The sequence below is a fragment of the Plectropomus leopardus genome, chromosome 1 (assembly GCF_008729295.1).
Source record: "Plectropomus leopardus isolate mb chromosome 1, YSFRI_Pleo_2.0, whole genome shotgun sequence".
Lineage (NCBI taxonomy): Eukaryota > Metazoa > Chordata > Actinopteri > Perciformes > Serranidae > Plectropomus > Plectropomus leopardus.
This window is the reverse complement of record NC_056463.1, coordinates 40,274,155-40,299,372: the sequence shown is the minus strand read 5'-3', so window position 1 is coordinate 40,299,372 and position 25,218 is coordinate 40,274,155. Positions and strand designations below refer to the sequence as shown.

The following is a 25,218-nucleotide window of genomic DNA, read 5'->3' as shown; positions in this document are numbered from 1 at the left end:
CATGTATTGAACTCTGCTGAGAGTCTCCAGTGAACTGTTTGGGGCGGGTGGCTCTGCTGCTCTGTGCAGCTGCTCCTTCGCTCTCTCTGTGTCTCACACACATATCACATCTTGAGCGCTACTCATTCTTTGTAGTGCACTAGAATAGACCAAGCGAACAGACAGAGGCTGTGTCCCAATTCAGGGTCTGCATTCTTCGGAGGCTGCATTCCGAAGCCGATTACATCACAATGCTGCGCGAAGGCTGTCACAATTCGAAGGCTCCTTCAAATGCAGCCCACAAATGCAACCTTCATTTCCCTCTTTTTGGAGGATACATCGCTACTATCTGCTTCATCTGATTTTCAAAAATAACTATTATCATGGCGGCACAGAGCGCAGATCGGAGCGTTGATTTCACTTTGAATGTGGGTTTTTACTCATTTGAAAATCAAACGCCAGATATGTAAAAACTTAGAGGGACTTTAAAACCAGAGCCAGCTTGGTGCTGTAGTGCCCAGCAGAGCGGGGGCTCCACTTGCTGACCAAGGCTCTGCTGCCTGGAGATGAATTATTTTTGAAGATCACAAGCGTGCAAGGAATCTTGGAAATGGAAGTCGCAAAGGATAGTAGCCAGGGGTAGGGAAGCTGTAGCACATGAGCACCGCAACCACCTTCAGCCTCTGTTTTAGTCTGAAAAACTAAAGAAATGCATTTCTAGGATATTCAAATTTCAATTTGTATGAATGTGCCTCTTTTGTTTTTCTTTGCTTTATGCTGCCTCTTGGCCAGGTCGTCATTGTAAATGAGAATTGGTTTTCAATTGACTCACCTGGTAAAATAAAGGAAAAATAAATAAATGAATAAATAAATAATATCACACTCAAAATGTACCCTACATTATAGTACAACACTCTTTACCCAAGATATTTCACAAGCAATCGCACACCATGGTATTAAGCAGTTAACGTAGGCTATATAATTCATTAATTAACAAGTTTTGGCAATATTTAAAACTTTACAGTAGTGCCAATAAAGCATTGATTATGAACTAAACTGGTTACAATGTTCCCTTCCTCTTCTCTTGTGTTTTCCCCTCTCATCTTCTCTCCCTCCTCTTCTACCTAGCTTGTATTAACTCAGTTGCCACCTGACTTGCTTAATGTTAGCTAAAATGCCACAAAATAAGACATAGTGCTATTATTTACAGACAAATCTTACATTTTACTTAGCAAAATGAACGTTACAACCCTCTGCTCTGTTCCTGTCAGCAGCATGGATGTATTATAAGGAAGTCTGGATACAGCCGTGGGGGCGGGGCCTCATTCATTCCTATGAGAGCTGCTCAGTGGCACATGAAGCAGAGAAAACTCTTTTTCCGGGTTTAGAAAAGTGTAAAATACCCGGATCTACTGGCCCATAGAGCATGCGTAAAAGTGATTAACGACAGCCGAACAGCCAAGTGTACCCGAGCATTGACTCTGATTCACTGGCTCGCTCACACAGATGACGCGAGTGCTTGAAGCGTACAGCGCCGGTGCACGAGTATTGCTCTCGTAGTAGCTTAGCTTATTAGCAACAGCAGCTTATTGGCGGTATAAGGACAGCGGTGCTGTTGGTTTTATTATTTACGTGATTATTAGATAATAGTATATCTATTTCTCTTCACACAAACACACACACACACACACACACACACACACACATATACATACAACTCATCTGGGAATCATATCGTAATCTCGACCAGAGAAATCAAATTAACAGAATAGGAATGTGTTGTGCCCATAAAAAGGTAATAAAAGGTGCTGCTTGTAATATTGCCCCCGTGTTTTATTACACAGCTCAACTTTAAAAAATACTACGTTCAGTACCTTTCAGTAACTGTCACTAATGCTCTGCGCTGCTCACTGATAACCGGTAGTTTGAATACAGACTGTAGACTGTATATACGGTCTCTGATACAGACACGGTAAGACGTCCATATTACAGCTTTACAGCCAACAGCGTATGGATGTGATGTAAAATGGTAAAAATGATTAATTGTGATTAAAAAATTATGAATTACAGCAAAAATATCCATTATTACGGCCGGTGCGATGCGCGTTCATTTTATGTCTGGAGAAACACTGAATTCCTAATCTTGATTCGCAAAATAACGCATTTTACGTCTTTAGGACTTAATGTTTTTAATAATGGCTATAAAAATTGTGTTCTGAAAAGTCAACATGTCTCAAAAAAATATATCCAGTGATTTTAGGAGGTCTCTTTCCCAATGTGAACAAATGGGGAAAAGTCTTTCTGGGCCAGTGTGCATCACGTGATGCTGTAGTTCCACTTTCGGCCACTATGTAAATTTTGCTTCAGAGGGTGCCGCACTTCCTGCGGGCTTGGTCAGCAGAGGCGAGTGATGATAGCTCTGTAAACTGTTTACTTTCCCGGGCTGCCGGGACTAGTGGGTTTGGACAAATGGCTGTGATTGCTGGATGGCTGTCAATCATTTGAACTTGACCAATGGGTTTTTATGGGTTATTGAGATGCGCTCCATTTTAGTACACTGGTACACCACGAGGGCGGGCAAATGGTTTAACAAATGACGCCTTAGGAAAAAGTGAGGGGGATGAAATCACCTTATTGCGAAAGTAGGGGTGTTGCAACACCCCCATCCCCTATGGGTGTGATGCCCATGATAGTAGCGATGTATCGTCCAAAAAGAGGGAAAAGAAGGCTGCATTTGTGGGCTGCATTTGAAGGAGCCTTCAAATTGGGACAGCCTTCGTGCAGCGTTGTTATGTAATCGGCCTTGGAATGCAGCCTCCGAAGGATGAAGACCCTGAATTGGGACACAGCTCTAGTGTATTGACACAGAAGTTCAAAATGCTCGAGCGTCACGTGACTCATGTAGGCTTCAAATGTCTTTGGCGGACCATTTGAATACATAATACGGAGAGGCAAAACTCAGATTTTTGCCAAATAGCAGTAAATAATTGCATTGATTATGTAGCGCATCGTATGTAGTTTAATTATTATATTGTTTTTTTTTTAAAAGTAAAACGTGCTAATATCTGAAGATCAGTGTTAACAGCTATAGTTAGATTAGACTGATTGATCTCACACTCAGGGGATTCACACATTTCAGCAGCTCAAGAGCCAGAGGCAATAGAAAAAAAGTGATTGAGTGCTAAATAAGGGTTAACATATGATTAAAATACAAAAAATAAAATATATTTTAAAACACAAAATATATAATACATTATATATATATATATATATATATATATATATATATTATTTACAGATTGATTGATTTGTTTATTTAAGTGTCATGCACTTAATTGTGACATGGGCTTATAAGACACAAAAAGGACACAAGGATGCGTGCGAAGCCCTATATAATACATTATATATATATACTTATTTGGCCCAATCCACATGGGCTTATAAGACAATACAGGATGCGTGCGAAGCCCTTTCTAATATATATATTATACCGGATACAGTGTTTTCTGGTGTAATAATGAATCTGGCTAAAGGCATATGTCACACTCATAAGTCAGGGTTCTTCGCCTGAATTTTGTCAAAGAAATGCTTTCTCAGATCACTTTGCAGAGAAAAGAAGAATAAAAAATAAATTCATCCTAACAGCTTTATATACCCTGCTCTTCATTATATATTAACAACTTCTGTTGCCATACCGGATCTTAATTGAGCACACAGGGACCTCTGTCCCCTCCTTAAGTTTAATGTTAAATAAGGTTCTGTGTAGTAATCTTCTTTAATTTGAACACAATTTCTGAGTTTTGGCTTACTCCAGATCTCCTCCTTCCATTGTTTTTTATGGAGGTGTAGTAATTTTTGTTTGACTGTTTTTATTTTACACTGCAAATTATTAATGAAAAATGATATATATATATAGTACTTTTATATGTAAAATGTATAATTACTTAATAAAAATATGAGTGATGTGGATATGACAGATATGGTTATGTTGACATATTTTAGACTTGCTTACCAAGGTAAAGGAGCAAGTTGCTGTTTATTGCTTTTTAAATACTGACTTAAGCCTTGTATGGTAGTCAAAAACAGTCATATCCTTATTCATTCTTAATAAGGTAATGATTGTTATGATTGTTATCAGTACCCGATCCGTTCCACCTACTGGATCCATTCCACACATGCCCCATGGATCTATTATAAATCTGGATACTGATAGCATAAATAGCATTGCGTAGAAGTGATTAACAACAGCCGAACGCGGCCGAGTGTACCCGAGCATTGACTCTGACTCACTGGCTCGCTCACACAGATGACTCGAGTGCTCAAAGCAAACAGCGCTTGTTCACAAGCATTCCTCTTGTAGTAGCTTAGTTTATTAGCAACAGCAGCTAATCTGCGGAAAAACGACACTGGTGCTGTCAGTTTAATATTTACGTGATAATCAGATAATGGTATATCTATCTCTCTACACACACACACACACACACATAAATATACATACAATTTATCAGGGAATCATATCGGAATCACAACCAGAGAAATTAAATTAACAGAATCAGAAGTGTTGTGCCCCAAAAATACTACCAAATACCAACCATGTATTATTACACAGCTCAACTTTGAGTGAATACTGCATTCAATACCTTAATAACTGTCACTAGTGTTCTGCGCTGATAACTGGTTGTTTGAATACAGACCGTAGACTGTATATACGGTTTCTGATACAGACACAGTAAGACATCCGTATTATAGGCTTATAGGCATTTTATGTCTGGAGAAATACCTCTATATTCAGAAAATGGCGCATTTAACGCCTTAATGCCTTAATGTTTTTAATAATGGCTATTTAAAAATGCATTCTGATCTAAGGACGTATCTTTCCCAATGTTAAGCAAATGGGGAAAGGTCTTTCTGGGCCATGTGCGTCACATGACAGTGTAATTCCACTTTCATGTAAATTTTGTATCAGTGTGGCACACTTCCTGGTGGCTTGGCATGCGCAAGCAGTCTGTCATCTTGGATCGCTACCTTTGGCAGCCTCACTTGAACAAACAGATGCGTCATACCTGATTCGTGCCTCCTAACCGCAAATATTTATGTGGAGAGAAATTATGCTTGAAAACCGGTGTCCATGCTAAGAGACCTTGTCTCAGGAAAAAACGAAAAGCAAAATGTGCATAGAATATGAGTGATTTTGATAGATGAAAACAACTTGTGATTAAAAAGATGTTTGCCAGTGAGGAGTCTCACAACAATTAGTTAATAATAAGAATTACATATATAATTATTTATATTACTTATATATATATATACATCAGCAACTGCTTGGCTAATTTTGACATTTTATGGGTGCTTTTGGAGGTTATTGAGGATGTTTAATCCATTTCATTTCTGATCAGGGAATCGCATTAGACAGGTAGCTTACTCTCTACAATGTATGTGAAACAAATGAAATAACTTCAAATCAGTTACAAACTGTACTATATTTATAATCATAGTATAAAAATAAGAAACAGGGACAGGCTTGCAGAAGACAGGAAGGTGACACTCAGGATGAGGGTGCTGTCTTATGCTGAAAGAGGGAGGGAGAAAAGGACAGGGAAGAGGGTTAGACATACCTATATAGGCCTGAGAGATGAGTTTTGTGTTTGTTCCCAAACTTCAGTTATGGAACTTTGTTATTAATTGCGTTAAGTTTGTTTTTATTATAGTGAATTACTCACATGGAAATGAGTTTTTGCTGTCCTAACCTCAGCATTTGTCTATAGTGTTTCAAATGAAAGGCCTACAATCTGATCCTTTGTCAATCTGCCCGTCCCTGTGTTCAAGCTTTTTTCCTTGTTTAAAAAGGTCTAGGCTACTTCATTGTTCTATGTCATCACACTACCGTGAATATAAGAGAGTGGATGCATGAATTACGGCGGATTTTCCACCGCTTGCATGTACGTTGCGTTATGGCTCCGCTGCGGTTTTGCTCCGTGCTCCCTTGTCCCTCAGCTGGAGTGGCGGATCGGAGCCGGATCAGCTGGAGTGGCGAGACCGAGGAGTTCTCGCGGTCATTACAGAATCACGCGCAGTATATCATTACAGAAGAAAAAGTAGTAATTCCATTCACTCCGTGGATTAATTATAGTGATGTCATTTTACTCCCATAACTCCCAATAAGTTGCTCCTTACCACTTTCTATGGTTGTCCTTATAAAAGGATGTGTGGTGTCATAAATAATTTTGTGGTTTTCCACCTCCAAATTGGCTTCTCCTCGTCCCTGTTGCCGGTAACGACCTCCGAAAACGTCTGACCGGTTGAATCCACGCCTGGATCTTCTCATTTTGACGTTTTGTTGATGTAGTTAAGTGACATATGATCAGACATAAACACGGAGTGTTATATTCTGAAAAGTAACCGGATGTTTTAATGTTGTATCGCTGTCCGATTTCCTGTCTGCTCTGTGTTAAATTCGGCTGGCTTTATGCGAAGTTATCTGGCGTCCGGTAAAAATAGGAGGCTTGCGTATCTGATCTGCAAGCTTCCGGACTGCCGGAGCTGAGACGGAGTCGATCCGCAACACAGCAGAGCCGGTGGGAATTAACACATAGACTTGAGAGAGTTCGGTAAAGTTGGAAAGATATTCACAGATTCGGACTTCCGGCATCAATAACTCATTAGTGATACGTTGTCAAAACATAAACGAGGCCTCTTTCCCATCGTTGTAAGGTAGACAATGTGCTACAAGCCCAGTTTTATCAAAAGTAGCTGTCTTTCAAGCTGCAGAAATAACATTGGTGTCAATGAGCAGCCGGCTGTGAGACGAGTGGATAGGGACCGTCTGCAAATTGCAAAACCGCTACAGCAGCGAAGAGAAACACTACACAGATATTCAATAACTTCAGTCTTATACACTGTAGTGTCACCAAAATCACTGCAGCCTTCAACTTGTTTTATGTTATATATATATATACATATATATATATTATATATATATATATATATATATATATATATATATATATATATATATATATATATATATATATATATATAAATAATAAATAAATAAATTAAATATAATATATAAATAAATATAAATAAATAAATATATATATATATATTTTTTAAGAAACTTTATAATAAAATGCAATAACTTCACCTTTATGCACTGCAGAAGAATTAAACTCTGTCCAACCATCATCTGGTTCCTGCTGATCATACTACACACATCTTCAGATACACATGTAATAACTTCTCTTTTATGCACTGTAGTGTCACCAAAATCATTCCAGCCATCAACTGGATGCTGCTGATCATACTACAACTCTTGGTTTGATATTTTTTTTTTAAATCATAATTTTATGGAATTTTTATTAATAATAAAATGTAATAACTTCTCTTTTATGCACTGTAGTGTCACCAAATTTACTGCAGCCATCAACTGGATGCTGTTGATGCAGTTGATGGCTGCAATGATTTTGGTGACACTACAGTGCATAAAAGTGGAGTTATTAAATTTTATTATTAATAAAAATTCCATAAAATTATGATTTTTAAAAAAAATATCAAACCAAGAGTTGTAGTATGATCAGCAGCATCCAGTTGATGGCTGCAGTAAATTTGGTGACACTACAGTACATAAAAGTGGAGTTATTAAATTTTATTATTAATAAAAATTCTTAAAATTATGAAAAAATGTTTTTAATATCAAACCAAGTGTTGTAGTATGATCAACAGCATCCAGTTGATGGCTGCAATGATTTTGGTGACACTACAGTGCATAAAAGAGAAGTTATTACATTTTATCTCTAATAAAAAATCCATAAAATTATGAAAAGAAAAAAAAAAAAAACAAATCATACTACAAAAGTGTTGTAGTATGATCAGCAGGAACCAGATGATGGTTGGACAGAGTTTAATTTCTTCTGCAGTGCATAAAGGTGAAGTTATTGCATTTTATTATAAAGTTTCTTAAAATTATATATATATATATATATATATTTATTTATTTATTATATTATTTATATTATTATATTTTATTTATTTATTTATAATATTATATATATATATATATATATATATATATATATATATATATATATATATATATATATATATATATATATATATATATATATATATATATATATATATATATATATTATAAAACAAGTGTTGTAGTATGATCAACAGGAGCCAGTTGAAGGCTGCAGTGATTTTGGTGACACTACAGTGTATAAGACTGAAGTTATTGAATATCTGTGTAGTGTTTCTCTTCGCTGCTGTAGCGGTTTTGCAATTTGCAGACGGTCCCTATCCACTCGTCTCACAGCCGGCTGCTCATTGACACCAATGTTATTTCTGCAGCTTGAAAGACAGCTACTTTTGATAAAACTGGGCTTGTGGCACATTGTCTACCTTACAACGATGGGAAAGAGGCCTCGTTTATGTTTTGACAACGTATCTAATGAGTTATTGATGCCGGAAGTCCGAATCTGTGAATATCTTTCCAACTTTACCGAACTAGACTAGAGTGTAATCTATTTGCTCTGTCTGCCGTGACGGAGCAGAGCCGGGCCGCACACGGATCTGGTGGAAATCCGGGGTTAGTCAGATCTGTGCTCCAGATCCTTTTGCACTGGCAAAAGATTTAATACAGTGTGAAGGTGCCAAGGATTTGAGCTCTAATCAGAATGATGACATCGAAGAAGAAGAAGTAAAGGATGAAGCTTTACAAGAACACAAATCTGAACAAGATGATGGAAAAAAAGAAGAACCAAACGCAGTAAAAATGGTTCAAGAAAATGATGATCTAACACAGCTTGAAGCCACACAAGAAGAAGACAGACAGGAGATGGACGTTTCTCAAAAGGATGAAGATACCACGCAACAAACAGTGAAGAAGGACTTGACACAAGAGCTAGTCGATAAAGCTTCAAAAGAGGGAGGGACCCATGCCCAGCCAGTGGAAGATGTAAGAAATTTAAAAGTTATTTTTCAGTTACTAACATAGTGATAATTTGTTTGTTTGTTTATTTTAAATACAGTACCATCACAAATAGTAAATTTTAAGTTACTAATATTCAATTAAATGTAGCGAAGTACTTTACCAAAAAAAAAAGTTTTCTAAATTATTAATGTTTGTCCTGCAGGTCCAAGAGGAAGACAGTGACAATAACTGGAGTGATAACGAGGATGATGCCACTCCTGAAAAAGAAGAAGAATTCTTCATACAAAATGTTCCTCCACCACCTTCTTTTTTTTATCCCGCGTACTGACTGGATAAAACTTAGGAGAACTCAAAAGAAGGACCATTTCAAAGGACTGCAATGGACTAATGTAATTTCTGCTGGTATTCGCAAAATTCATTCATATTGCAGTTTAGCATTTTTGGGACACAGGGTCAAAATTCATGGCTCTAAAAGGATTTCACCTGTATTTAAATGCTCTGCCCTATGTTCTTTTAGTGATTGTCTGGTGGAAGTAGATGTAATTGTGCACAATTAGAATACCCTCAAGGCACATGTGTCCTTCAGAGGGGAAATTGTAGTGGACAGTAAATCAGAGCTGCAAAGGAGACCAGTAAGAGCTGATGACCAAAAAAAGATATACGGCCAGCTTCAAAACACACTTCCAAGGGCACTCTACCTGGAAAACCTGGAAAAATTGCATGAATCTGTGGTACAATCAGGCTGCCGAGATGAAGCACAATCACCTGGCTTTCTTAAATCTATTTCATGGAGACAAAGAATTAAAGAAAGGAAACATAAAAATGAAATTCTAAGTCTCCAGAAGATGGTTGAAGAAAAAAAAATGACCCTGAGGAAGTTCTACAGAAAGTTTTACTTCATCCAAAGGGTGTGATGCTTTGGTCCAGGAAAAGCATAACCATTTTCCACAATAGATCAAGAGAGGACATCGTGTACTTAGATGCAACAGGGAGCATTCTGAAGAGATCAAAAAACAGCGAAGGTCCTTTCTATGTGTACGAGCTGGTGGTCAGAAACCCCAAGAAGGGTTCATCTCCATTTCCTGTTGCAACATTCGTCACATGTGACCACACAACAGCCTCTGTTCTGTATTTTCTAAGTGCATTTCAAACAGATCACACCAAACAATATGGAAAAAACACAACTCCACTAATGATAATATGTGACGGCTCCCTGGTGCTAATGCAGGCCATAACAATGGTTTTCAGTGAAACAAACCTCCAGGCCTTGCTCCAAAGTTACTACAACATCCTCACAGGGAAAGGTACAGCACAAGACTTTGGCCATCCAGTCCTTCACCGCTGTTTGAGCCACATCATGAAGAATGCCAAAACTTTATGCAAGAAGCAGTGAGTAGCCTAAGCTTTTTTTTCTTCTTTTTTTGAATACAGTTATTATAGTCACAAATTGCTTACGTATTAGGACAATTCCATGATATGTATTTCTCTCGTAGTGCACCCAAGAACTACAAGCTGGCCATGCATGTGTTTGGACTCTTAACATCAGCGACTTCCATAACTGAGTTTGATGAAATGCTCCTCAGCTGCACTGTCATCTTCTCCAGCCCTTGCAGCTCTGAAAATGTGCAGAAGCACTTTGACAATATTCAAACCATGCTGACAAGTATTGATGACTCAGCTGCTGATGACATCAACATTGCTCCTTATGACCTAGAGGTACACTCCTCATATCATAAATAATGATTTGAAATAATGGTCTCTTTATTGGACTTTTAAATTCACAGCCTTACTCTGTGTGTGTGTGTGTGTGTGTGTGTGTGTGTGTGTGTGTGTGTGTGTGTGTGTGTGTGTGTTTCCTAGGACATTTTCAGTCCAACACCCTTTGAGGAAGAACACTTCATGGATATCATAAAAAGAGCACCTGTGGACCAAGAAGGGGAGCCTAATCCATACCACAGCGAGACATTCATCTCGTCTTTGGCAAAGTACTTCTTGCCTCAGGCAGCTCTCTGGAGCAGCATGATGTTGGGTCAGTTAAACTTAATTTATGCGACCAATTACTTATTTCAAAATATGTATGGTTTTAAAGCATCAATCACTTTGCACTTTGCAATGACAATCTTGCAATATATGGGTCTGATAGTCATGAAAAAAAAAAAATTATGTAAATTCAAAGGCCATAAAAATTGCCAGTTATAGTTACATTTTATCTTGTGTAAACATAAAGCCAAAATGTTCTCTATCAGAAAAAAAATATTAGTAGTTGCTATGGTGACTCACCATCCACCCAAACCATTACATTGCCTTTCCTGTTTCTAAGTAATTTGATAAACAAATACACAATATACTGATGATTAACCAATTCAGTTGTGACTGTGTAAAATTCTTTTCTTGAACTATGTTCAAAAAACATCTAAACATAATGTTTTACATCTTTAGGTGATCTTGGGAGGCATGGTGAAGGGCTCCCATATCGACAGTTTTCAAAGAATTTTGCCAAGATATCCATGAAAAAAAATCAGGTAAAGTAGAAATTAAAGAAATATTAGCAATTCCCTGGAGAGTATAAACCTATATTATAGTAATGCCATTGATTTGACACATTATGTAATTGTTGTTTTGTTTGTGTCAGAATTTTACGCAAGACAACAAAACGCAGGGGGTGATGGAAAAAAGTCAGTGGGACTTAAAAAAAATAAGATTCAACAGAAGACGACTGACCAGAATGGACGACTTTGTAACCATTTACAAGAAAACTCACAAAGCCCTTTTAAGGGAATACTATGACTCAGTGCGACAGACAGACGAAATCTAAGACGGTCAAAAGTATATTTTATATAACTTGAGCCTTAAAGATTTTACGCTTGATGTTTTTCTTACAACAAACCATTGGTTTGGACAATTTACAAACATGTTACTTTCATCACAAAATAGGTCATGTTAATTTACTAATGAAAATTTTCTTCATAAAGGAACACCGTGTTTTGAAAGAGAAGTGGAGGCAGCAAAAACAAAATAGGAGGGGAGTGTATGTCACCTCCATCAAGCAGCCCTTCCACTTCAGAAAGACAAAAACAGTGGTAATATGATATATCTTATCAATATATTTAACATAGAAAAGTTTTGAAAACTCATTGCAGAATTTCTAATAAACCTATGTGTCTTTCAATAAATCAGGTGACAGGTCCTCAGACGATAACCACAGCTCCAACCACTGATGATTCTGCATCAGTGGCAGCTCCGGACCTGAAAGACAAAGACCCAGTTATCGTTGGTGCACATGGTTTGAAGGTACTGTAATTCCCATTGGCTACAGTGGTAATATGATGTTTCTTATCAATATAATTACTGTAAGATAAAAAAAAAAAAGTTTAGAAAACTCATTGCAGGTTTCTAATAATCCTATGTGTCCTTCAATAAATCAGGTGACTGCAGGTCCTCAAACGACAACAGCAGCTCCAACCACTGATGATTCTGCATCAGTGGCAGCTCCGGACCTGAAAGACAAAGACCCAGTTAGCGTGGACGCACATGGTTTGAAGGTACTGTAATTCCCTTTTTTGAATTTAAGGCTAATGTAAGGTAGCACTACCACAAATTCCAATTCTCCTATTGTTGAAGAGGTGGGGTTGAATGCTGGGCTGGCTTGTTTCATAACAAAAAGGAATATTGAACTTGCTCCTCGCCGTTGGCTATGTTATCCTTACAGATATTTATTTCATAATTAATTTTTTTTTATATTGTTATTACTATATTTGCATTAGTACAGCTTTAATGGACATTCATTGTGATGTGTTCATGACATGTTTAAACAGCCAAAAATTTTAAGTGTGTGTTTATACTGTTTGTCTCATAGACATGGAAGACAAGAAAATGAACGGACCAATTTAGATGAAGCACTCCCCAAAAGACCTCATCCAAACCATTAGGCTGGAAAAGCAACCCCCCATTAAACGCCACCAATTGCAGAGCATTCTGCACCCCAAACCATGGCTAACAAGTGACGAGGTGGATGCAACCTGCTTTTTATTGGCAAAGAAGTTCCCTGCTCAGAACGGTCTGCAGTCCTGCCTTTTTTTTCAGTGTCTTCACCAGGGTGGTTTGTTGGCACACCTGACAAGCCATTTGTACAGGTTCTTAAGGTAAATGAGAACCACTGGATCACAGCCAGTAATATCTTTTGTGGAAAAAATGAGCTTTGCATCTATGACAGCCTAGATGTAACCATTACAAAGAAGACAGAGCAGAAACTTTCATGGTTAATTCGTCCGCAAGCACCTTCATTTGTCATCAGAAGGCCTGCAGTGCAGAAGCAGCATTCAGGGAGCAGCTGTGGGCTGTTTGCCTTAGCTTTTGCTTCTGTTCTGTGTGAGGGAGTCAGGCCAGAGGAGTGCCACTTTAAAGACAAAAATATGAGGCAAAGACTGTACAGAGCTTTGACAAACAAAATGGCACCAGTCTTCCATTACCAAAACACAAAACCAAACCCTGAAAGACCCTCAATCAAAGTTGAGGTACACTGCATCTGCAGGACCTCACACTACAGGGAGGTGATGGTGCAGTGCAGCAGCTGTGACACTTGGTACCACCCAAACTGTGTGTCTGTCCCACGGAAAGCATTGGACACCACCACAGAAGAATGGGAATGTGAGAGCTGCAAAAAGTAAAGGGAAGAAAGTTTATTTTTAGTTACCACTTAGTTTACCGATCTGAGAGCAGTTGCCTCCTAACATTACAAGAAATATTTTTTGTGTAGTTATTTTTGTGGAATTGTTATTATTATATTATTATGGGGATACATTTTTCGAGTGAAGAATCAGGTGAAATCTTGAGTGTACTTGCTACACACTTTGTGTTAGATTGCAATTGTTTTCAACCTGCGTATTTTCTGGTGGTATGTTGAGTCTCTTTCTTGCTTAGTAGTAGTAGTTTGTTGCTTTTGTGTAATAAACTTCAGTTCTTACAAAGAGACTATATAACTGGATCCATCATTCTATGTTAGTGGGTCCCACATCTTCAGTGTTACAAGATAATAACATGCAGGTTTGGGGTGACAGTGTTTAGGAAGAGCGAGTTGACTAATAATCAGAGGGTTGGTGGTTCGAATCTCGCTCTCTCCCAGTGGCCGTAGTGTCCTTGGGCAAGACACCTTACCCAGCTTGCCTAGTGTGTATGAATGGTCTGGTGGAGGCACTTTGGCAGCCACGCTTCTGTCAGTCTGTCCCAGGGCAGCTGCTTCTACAGACGTAGCTTATCACCACAGGTGTAAATGTGGTATGAATGAATAATGGTTACTGTAAAGCGTCGTTGGGTACTTCGAAAAGCGCTTTATAAATCGAATTTTAGAGCGTTTTGCGTGTTTTGAGCGTACGGCCAGTTACTCTGTCATGAACTAACGTTTTTCTCTACTTTTAAAGCGACTTCTTATACTTCTTACTTTTAGACTGTGGTTGTTTTACCTTCATCTTTTAACGAGGTCGAAGATTTTAACCATCGCACGTTTGGGTCTTTAGTTTATCCGGCCTACCGGACTCTATGGACTAGCTTAGCAGGTTTGTTTTTAGCCTGGTGGCTAGGCTAATCGCTCGCTCCTGTGTAAACTTTTAAGCTTTTAAACTCACACAACTTCTGCGGACAAACTAACTGCCTTGGTGGCACAAACGCAGACGAACACAGACGACAAACTAAACAGAAGTGACCCGGAAAAATCCGGTTTTGTCCCTCTGTTTATCGCGAGCTTCTTAGCTAACCTAAGCTATGCTACATGGCTACCGCCATGTCCCCTGAAGACCATCATCTCCAACTAAGGAAAGCGGAAAAAAAGATCGCTGACCTGTTGAATGATGTCCGCCGGCTCTCCGAGGAACTGAGGAGTAAGGAAGCCCAGCTGGACCAGTGTATGACCATCGCCCACGAGCAATGTCTCCGGATCTCCTCGTATTCAGCGGCTCTCCAGGACACGGTGCCCTGGGATCCCACCGGTCCGCGGCCATCCTTCTGCTCCACCCCCCGCCTCCAGCGCTCATGGGCTGAGGTGGTTACCCGTGGCCGATCTAGGACCTTGGCTGGAACCACCTCGCCTCCACTCCTACTCTCCAACCGCTTTGAGGCTCTGTCGCAGTATGCTGGTGCTCCAGGCGATGGTCAGGGTCTGAGCTCCCCTCCAGAGGCTGCTGCACCGTCCCCGCCTCGGACCGACGCGGTGACCGCAGCTCACCACCCAGGAGACACTCCTCCCACCGGTCCCACAGGTCCCTCCTCATCGGCGGGCACCAAGGCAGCGGCGCCCCGCTGCCGCACCGGTCTGTCATCTCCGCTGCAGCCTCCGGGTGGGCCCCACCGCTGCGCCGCTGGAGTCCGGGACCAACAGCTGCCATCCCGGGCAACGTCTTCGGCCACGCGTATGAGGCTGCTGAAGAACGCTGTCCGAAGACATCCCGCGACCACCCATAGCAGCCGGGTTCCGGATACCCTCAACGGGGCAGTGGCTGCCCCCGGCTCCCGCGACCGACACCACCCGGGTCCTAACGGGTCTGATTTGACCAGTGTTCGTGCTGCCGCACAACAACAGCGCTCCTCCGCTGGGGCTTACCTGGGGAATTCCTCCGTGAGGCACGGAGCCACACGGCCCCGCTCTCCACCATCCATGGCCCAGTCACAAGTACGCACTCGGGAGAGGCGCACCTGCCCCTCTGTGCTGGTGGTTGGGACCTCCATGGTCAGGCACGTGGCAGTGCATGGCGGCCGGACCTTCTGCCACCCTGGCGCACGGGTCAAGGACGTTGCATCCTCCGCTCTGCAGCTGAGTGCTCAGCATAGCTCAGCCTCTACACTGGTCCTGGAGGCCGGCATCAACGACCTAAAATACCAGCAGTCGGAGCTTCTTAAACGGGACTTCGCCACCCTAATTGACCACCTGCTGGACACGGGGAAGCGGTTAATTATCTCAGCCCGCTCCCCCCCCCTCGTTACGGTGACGTCACCACCTCCCGCCTTCGTCAGCTGCACGTGTGGTTGAAGGGATACTGCCTGGGAAAAGGTATCCCATTTGTTGACAACTTTGCAGCTTTTTTAAACAGGCCCCACCTTTTCAAACACGATGGCCTCCACCCAAACAAGAATGGTTCACATCTTTTATCTGTGAACATTGACTTGACTATCCGTTCATGCTCCACACCCTCCTCCTGACTCACTAATGACACACGCACTTACAGACCCCCTGCCTCCCAATTACCTTCACCTCCACTGTCACCCGCCACTATACAGGCGCAGGATAATATTCAGACAATCAAAACCAGAATTACAAACAACAGACAGGTAAGACCAGGGTCTGTTCATAGAAATAACTGTATTTTAAAAATCCCCCGAGTTGGAGGTGACAAGCACACGTCCAGTGCAGACACTAAAAGCTGTCCTGAACGTGCGCTCCCTTTTAAACAAATCATTTATTATAAATGATATTATTGTAGACAACGACTTAGACATCATTCTACTGACAGAGACATGGCTTGGCACTGATGCACCTGTCGTTCTCACTGAGGCTTCCCCACCAAATTTTAACTTTTTATTTTCAACTCGAGAGGGCAAAAAAGGAGGCGGAACTGCTTCAATTACAAAGATTACCATGTGCTCAAATGAAGTATTTTTTAACAACTTCGTATCATTTGAGTATCATGCCTTTGTTTTTAGCAACCCCCCCATTCTTTGCTTAACCGTCTACAGACCACCCAGGTACTCATCATCTTTTATCAATGAATTTTCCGAACTTTTATCAATTATCTATAGTAAATACAATAGAATTTTAATAACTGGTGATTTTAACTTGCACATGGACAATTCCTCAGACACAGTGTCCAGAGAATTTTTAAACCTTTTACACTGCCTAGATTTTAGACAGCATGTCACACAGCCAACTCACAGCAGGGGGCGCACCCTGGACCTGGTCATAATTATGGCCTGTCCATTGGTGGGCCATCTGTTGTGGATCTGGCTGTGTCTGACCACTTTTGTGTGTTTTTTACAGTCACCAGTTTTAATCAACGGGAGGCCCCGGTGAGATCAGTGAGGAAACGCTACCTAACTTCTGAAGTGGCTGCAAAGTTTATCCGGATTTTACAGAGCACTCCAGCAGATATTTTACCAGCACCATGTGATTTTTCATTGTTGACAGTTTTAACAATAAATTAAAGACAACACTGGACACAGTGGCCCCACTTCAATTGAAGACTGTTAAAACAAAACCTACACCGCCCTGGAGAAATATGAACATCAAAAAGCTGAAGAGAAACTGCAGGAGTGCTGAGAGGAGATGGCGAAAGTCAAAGTTAACAGTTCACTACGAAATATTCCGTGAACACCTCAAAACCTACAATAACACTGTCAAACAGGCAAGAATTTCTCACTTTCAAAAATTAATCAACGACCATAAAACCAACCCAAAATTCCTCTTCTCCACAACGACCTTTTAACAAACGCAAATTTTAATAGACCCTCCAAGATACCAAGTGATGCCCTTTGTGAGGATTTTGCAGACCACTTCAGAAGTAAAATCAATGACATCAGATCGAGTCTTTTACCGCATCAGATTTTAAGTGTCTACTCACCCGGATCATTGATTTTACCGGAGGAAACACTGGAGAGCTTTGCCCTGGTAGATGCGAGGACACTTGGTCGAGTTTTCTCCCAGTAAAGCCCACAACCTGCCTCTTAGACCCAATTCCCACTCCATTTTTTAAAACGTTTCATGCATTCTTTGAGGAACAATTGATATACATGGTGAATTGCTCTCTTCAGACGGGTGTCTTCCCCACCTCCTTAAAAACGGCGGTGGTGAAACCCCTTCTGAAGAAGAGCAATTTAGATCCCAACATTTTTAATAATTATCGACCTGTATCGAACTTACCATTCTTAAGTAAAATCTTGGAAAAACTTGTGTTTAACCAAGTAAATGACTTTTTAAACCACAAATAACATTTTAGAGAGGTGTCAGTCTGGTTTTAGGATGAATCACAGTACCGAGACGGCCCTTGTAAAGATTTTAAATGACATCAGGCTCAACTTAGATAACCATAAAATCACTGTCTTGGTACTACTGGATCTAACCGCCGCCTTCGATACAGTAGACCATCACATTTTATTAAATAGACTGAGGAACCTGGTCGGCCTCTCTGGTACTGTTCTGAACTGGTTTCACTCCTACCTCACAGATCGACACTTCTTTGTAAGTATGGATACATGTTCCTCAGGAATCCATGAGATAAAGTGTGGGGTTCCCCAAGGGTCAATTTTAGGCCCAACTCTTTTTAATCTGTACATGCTTCCCCTTGGGGACGTCATCAGGAGTCACGGCATCAGCTTTCATAGTTATGCTGACGATACTCAACTGTACATCGCTGTGTCTCCTGATGACACAGGGCCTATTGATGCCCTTTTTAACTGCATTTCAGACATAAATTCATGGATGGCAGCAAATTTCCTACAGCTCAACCAGGACAAAACAGAGGTTTTAGTCATCGGTCCTGAAGGCCAGAAAGAGAGACTTTTACCAAAGTTACAGGCTTTTAGAACATCACAATCTGTAACAAATCTGGGTGTGATTTTTGACTCTGAGCTTACTTTTATCCCACACATCAAAAACACAACAAAAATTGGTTTTTATCATCTAAAGAACATAGCCAGAGTCCGCCCGTTTCTCTCTCAGGCCAGCACGGAGGTACTGATGCATGCTTTTATCTCTTGTCGTCTAGATTATTGTAATGCCCTGCTCTCTGGTCTTCCCAAAAAGAGCATTTCCAATTTACAACTATTGCAGAACTCGGCCGCACGAGTGCTGACGAGGACCAGAGGGCGGGAGCATATTACACCGGTTTTAAAATCGCTTCATTGGCTCCCGGTGCGTTTCAGGATTGATTTTAAGGTTCTTTTACTTGTTTTTAAGTGTCTCAAAGGTCTTGGGCCTTCTTATCTAACTGAGCTCTTTTACCTTATCAACCCTCGCGGACCCTGAGGTCCTCCGGCACTGGCCTTTTAACCATACCACAAGTTAGCTCTAAAAGAAATGGGGAGGCGGCTTTCAGTTACTATGGCCCCCGTCTGTGGAACAGCCTCCCGGAGAACCTCAGGATCACAGACAGTGTTGAGGTTTTTAAAAAGAGGCTCAAGACCCATCTTTTCAATCAGGCTTTTAACTAACTAACTAACTATTTATTTATTTATTCTCCTTTTTTATTTTATCTTATCCCACTGTTTTAGTCTCCCATTTATTTATCTATCTAATTATTAGCGGTTATAACCTTTAATCTATTTTACTGTGCACTTGTATTCTTTGTCTTATTTTACTGTTTCAGTCCCTTACGTTCTTAGGTTTTATGTTCTTTACCTTATTTTATTGTGTTAGTTTTTAGCTCCAGTGTTTCCTCATCGGGGCCTACCGGACTGGGAGTGGTCTCTGGTCCACCATTGGGGGTGCTGTACCGTGGACTGTTTCGGCCCGGGTGGCTAGAGGGCTCGGCATCTTGGTGCGGGCACTCCTGTCCGCCCGGGTTGGGATGGTCTCTGTGGCGGCGCCCCGGCGGTGCTGGACCGTGACCTCTCTCAGTGAGGTTGGCCCCCAAAGGTAGCTTCTCCCTCGCCTCAGGTCTCAGTGCCTAGCCATGTCTCTTTAGTAACAATTGGTGTGTGTTGGTGTATGTGTGCGTGTGTGTGTGGGTGGTAAGGGTGGATGTTCGGGTGCCTTTGCGAATATGTGTGGGAATATCTACATGATTGTGTGTGTGTTGTTGCGTACGTCTAGGTGGGGGTGGGAGGGTCAGGCTGTCTGTATTTTTCTTGATTTTCATTAATGTTTTTCATTTCTGTTATTGTTTTTAATCTCTGTGAGGCACTTTGTGTTACTCTTTGTATGAAAAGTGCCATACAAATAAAGATTTGATTGATTGGAATATGAATTTATAATTATTATTATTATTATCATTATTATTATCATTATTATCATCATTATCATCATTAGGTATGCCAAAATTCGCCACAGAAGTAGTTGGGAACACATAGAACAAGAATATGTTGGAGTTTGCAGAAACAGTTTGATTTTGATTTTTTTTATTAATATTTTCATTTTCCTATGGACATTGTACTGTACGCTGTACACTTCAGCAACAGATAGTCACAAAATGCTACAGTGAAACATTTTGAAAATCACCACAGAGGTAGTTGGGAAGATGTAGAACAAGAATCTGGTGGAGTTTGCAGAAAACAATTTGATTTTGATTTTTTATTAATATTTTAATTTGCCTATGGACATTGTACTGTATGCTGTACACTTCAGCAACAGATTATCATAAAATGCTACAGTGAAACAACTTGAAAATCAACACAGAGTTAGTTGGGAAGATGTAGAATAAGAATCTAGGCCTATTCATATTCTGTGACCTGCATTGTAGGTCTATTGTATGATTTTGCTTGATCAAATTGTTTTGATTGTTTAAAAGAATGTATTAAAACAACAACCGGGTAGTGACTGCATTCAACAACAACAACAACAACAACAACAACAACAACAACAACAACAACAACAACAACAACAAAAAACACTTCGATATAGATTCCCGAGTTTTCGAGGTGTACATGAATGCACCACGAAGCCCCCGCCATGCTATACCGTACTACGCGGTGTAGACGCGCACTCAATTTTAAAGTGTAGATAGCGCGACTGAGCTTTTCTGAAGCGCAGCTGGCGTGACCGCAGTTATCAAATCTGCCTGGCTAGTAGGGTTGGGATCCGAAACTCGCTTCCAAATTAGAATCGTGTAGCCTAATTAACGCCAGGTATCGGTTCCTAAAATTGTCATAAAATTAATTAATGCAAACAAGGCTATATATATCTGCAAGGCTGTGGCTTGTTTGGCTACCTTCCTGGACCTTTTCTGATCTGTCGGCAGGACCTGTTATTTCACACATCAAAACCACAATGAGCTGGAGAGCCAGCGTGCATGACTAGCGTGTCACAGTCATATAGTCTATGGTCGCAGCCATACCACAAACCCTCCTGAATTCACGGAAGATTCCTGCAGCCCTCTCTTGATGTCCTCCCGGTGTCACATTTCTCCTGTATTACTCCCGATTTAGAGCCCTGGGCCATGCGCATGGTCTCCATGGGGAACCGGGGGTCATGTCTGACCCAATAGGCTATACGAAAGAGGGAAATTTGACCGCTCCAAACATTTCACTTTTTCACCTGTGTTTTACTGAACATCTGACATGCAGCAGCTGATTAGAGAGTTAATACAAAAAAGCACAGAAATAGTTTTGTTTTTATGAAATGTGCCTGAATACAGACATTGCGCCAGGTGTGTGCGCATTTGGATATTAGAGCGACTCAGGCTGCACATTCCCGTCTGAACCAAAGTAACTGAGCCCAAGAAATTAATTTTACTATGTTCAACCACTAACTAAAAACAGAAGGCACTAATGAAAACAATATGCCTTACCCATTTTGCTGATCACACAGCTGATCGATTGATCGCAGCAGACTGACAGCCCAGCGCAGTAACAGAGACAGAGTTTTTCTTCACAGCGTCTAAACAGCTAAGTGATTAGTTTGTTTTAGTGTCACTTTCAGTCAGACTTTAGATGGAATTCATTATAAACATGACGACGCATTGCTGCATCTCTCATCCAGCTGCGCTTTGTTGCTTCTGTTTTTATCAGGGGCGGATTTAGTGATTTGGCGGCCAGTCTTGCTTTGATTTCACCCGTTCTCTAACTGGGACTGGTGGTGGGCTGTAAAATAAGTTATGCTGCTTTCACACACAACACACCTGGCTGCCACAGTGTAACATAAAGTATTATTATTAACCAAGCTTTGATTAAAGCATAATTCACTTTTAATTCAATAAGTGCAGTTTGACATTCACTCCAATTTTTTTTAATGCACATCTGTGTATGAATCATATGTTTTTATTTGTTGTTGTGTTAACGCTAGAAAGAATAAAGACTTTTTTTTATCAAAACTTCTCTTAAACAAAATAAGCCACACTATGCCGTGCTTTGTGTAAGGAAAAAAAATGCTGCATGACACACTGACGCACGCAGCACCACCACCACCACCACCACCACCAAAAAAAAAAACCCTGTCCAAATCTCACTCCAAACTTTGCTGAAAAGTTGGCAGCCCTGCTGATGAAGCTTATGACAAATTAAGACAGAGACCTGGTTGTGTGAACAAACATTGCAAACTCTTTTTGGCTCTCACACCATGAATGTATTATAGTGAAAGTCTCATACTGACAGCATTAGTGCAGTAGCTGCACTTCTTCCGTTCAGACCTTTCACAATAAAAACCCTTAACGGATACACTGCATCGCAGCTTGCCAGAAGGAGCTCATTCATACACAGAGGCTGTGGTGATGAGCTGTTCATAATATTTCATACTTTTACTTCAGATTTTGCTCTTGACTCTTCTTTACGTTTGCATATTATCTCAATTAATTGTACTGAAATAAATGTTTTTGTGAGAAAAAAGGCAATGTATTATTTTGGCTGATTAAAAATATGCTTGACTGGTAGTTTTTTTTCTAACAGCCAAATTGGCTGGTGAATCAAAAAGTATAATGTGGACACTGTCAGATTGTAATGCCTCCATTGAAGTTAGCAGCAAAAATCTCCTACAGAGGCATGTTGAAGATGTAGGCCCCCCAGGAGAAAAATCACAATAATATTGATTATCGCATTAATTTTGATCACGATAATTGTGATATGAAATTTAATATTGTTACATCTCTAGTCAGCAAAGACTGATGCTGAAGACATACAGTATTGATGTTTATTTTATTTTTGTTTATTCTTGATTTTTGTTTGTGTGTAATGTTCAATGAGTAAATTGTTGAAAATAAGTTGTTGAAGAAAGCAGCCTTGCTGTAAGATACTGTAGATAGGACAAATTTTCAAAAAAGATTCAGTTTTTGGTCAGATTCAACAGTTGATGCTGCACCTGCAGCTCCATTTCAAAGACTAAAGACGTTTGTCAACAAGCGTCTCATTTTGGGTTTCATTCTTTGTGTGTGTGCGTGTGTGTGTGTGTGTGTTTGTGTGTGTGTGTGTGTGTGTGTGTGTGTGTGTGTGTGAGAGAGAGAGAGAGAGAGAGAGAGTGATATTAAGTAGGGGTGGAAGAGAGTCTTAACAGACAGATTATTCCCATTTAAAACCCCATAGAAATACAGTATAAAATGCCTCTATACTGTCCACAGTGTCACACTCATTCATAATCATTTTTCTTTTTAAATCTCTTTTATAAGAGTCTGGACAATGTGTGTATGACAAAGATCTGATACTCCTAACCTATTGTTTTGGATGTGTTTCCAAACAACGGTCAGTAGTTCCCATGTATTCCTATGGGGTAGTAAACCCCATAGGAATACATGGAAATCCATGGTCATAGAACCTTAATTCCCATAATTTCTCCCTAACAAAACATTGGAAAATCTATCTTATAATTTATTCTTACTTCAGTCTATCTGGTTATTAAGTGCATGCATTTCTTTGAACATGCTATCATGTGAACCTTTACTTCCACCAGGGTTTATAGGAAAAGTGATAAAATGACAAAATAAACCTATGTGACTAAATACTAAAAATAGCATGTTACAGAAATGGCTGTATCTCAAAAACTGAAAGGACTTATATCAAATTTTTGGTACAACTGGACTTGAATTTCAATAATTTGTTATTTGTTCCAGTGTATGTATAAAATTACGCATATAAAATTAGTGCTATATTTATTTTTGTGGTTTTTTTTGGCTTTCAACTTATCAATTAAGACATGATAAATTTCAGATATTGAAAATTTTGATTTTGATATTTGTAGCCACATGTCTTGACACTTGACAAAGAAAATTTCATGTTTCTATCTCTAACAGAAAAATATCCATAGGGCTTTTACTTAACATACTAAATATAGTATAAGGACGTTAATGGGTTAATAACTAATGCTGTGCCACCCGGTAGATTTTCCCCATTCTTTTTAGCAAATACTTGAACTCTCAGTTTTCAGTTTATGTCAAAAAAATGTTAAAAGTGCTGTGCACAGACTATATACTGTTTTGAAACAAAAGACTGCACTAAACCACTCACTTACCACTTGGGAAAATAGCCCCAAGGGGGCAACATGGTTCATGCAGTTGACAATGAATTGAGGTCAGAAGCACCAAATCCTCTCCTGGCAAAGGACACACAAATGCAAAAGTTAAAGAGCAAAATTGCTCCATCAGAAAAGTCAAATACAACCAGCAATTTGGCATAATGCAATAAAAACAGGAATATTTATCAATACCACGATTTTGTCAGATAAATTGAAAACGACTCAGTTTTGGTTTGTTTCCTAAGACTGACCACACACTACTCTAATCTGTTCAATAAACACAGACAGTCAGCGTTATTCGGCAGCCACACCACTAAAGAAGCTGGATTATAAAAATAGAAAATAAAAAAATAATAAAATGAAAAAAAATCCAATCATGCTCTCATACCATGCCTATTCCTAAACTTAGGCATGAGTGCATGAGTGGCCATGATGAAATAAAATATTTCATGACTGCAGTGATAACAAGTTTCACTTTCATAAGAGGAAGTTCAGCAATTAGCTGTTGTTCTGTCCCTTGGCATCTGATTTGCTTATCTGTAGTTAAACATGGGTTGAGCTACAGCAGAACTTTTCAGAGCGTAAAACATGGCTGCATGCTATGTTGGACGAGTCAAAACCAAGCAGCAACCCCTGTGGCTGAAAAATGAAGCCAATGCGTAAGTTCCCTCTGATGGCCAGCTGAATGTCAATGTCCAAGTGATCGCAAAATCATCAGCAACGAGAATAACCAGCATAAACCACCATGTTCTGAACAGACACATTAACACTGACCAAAACTGACATTTGTGTTTATGAACATAAAACAGAAAAATTATATGAGCGGTATTCATGTAGTTTGGGATACCCCATGATCTCTATAAAGCATGAACTCAAGCTGGCCAGAGGACTAGAAAACATGTCAGAGGGTCGTTATTAAGGTTCGTCCTACATGCTGAAGTAGTCGTCTAAGTTTAATTTCATATAGAATTCTACTGACGCAAGTGGTTGCTTTCCAGTAATTAGTCAGACTCTGTGTATTTCCATGGAAATGGATATAAGTCACAAAAAGCATTATTATTTTGAGAACTACTTGCCCCAAAACATGAATACATTTTGATTATACATTTTTATTTTGCTGGTAATAGTTGTATTAACGCAATATCACATGAGAGGGTGTGACAAAACTAGA

The 25,218-nt window shown here is 39.9% G+C and overlaps 1 protein-coding gene across 3 annotated transcripts; it reads left to right on the top strand.

Annotated features, from left to right (window-relative positions):
* Nucleotides 1-9,730: 9,730 nt before the first annotated feature.
* Nucleotides 9,731-13,807, top strand: LOC121945214. 3 transcript variants are annotated; one of them, XM_042489285.1, is made up of 8 exons: nt 9,731-10,303; nt 10,408-10,630; nt 10,775-10,943; nt 11,354-11,436; nt 11,887-11,994; nt 12,092-12,205; nt 12,340-12,456; nt 12,771-13,807. In XM_042489285.1, the coding sequence occupies exons 1-8, from the start codon at nt 9,828-9,830 to the stop codon at nt 12,789-12,791; spliced, it is 1,311 nt and encodes a 436-aa protein (XP_042345219.1). In that variant the 5' UTR covers nt 9,731-9,827; the 3' UTR covers nt 12,792-13,807. The 3 variants fall into 3 exon arrangements, with proteins under 3 accessions (XP_042345219.1, XP_042345228.1, XP_042345237.1); XM_042489294.1 differs by lacking the exon at nt 12,340-12,456; XM_042489303.1 differs by lacking the exons at nt 12,092-12,205; nt 12,340-12,456; nt 12,771-13,807 and having other exon boundaries at nt 11,547-11,968.
* The last annotated feature ends 11,411 nt before the right edge of the window (nt 13,808-25,218 follow it).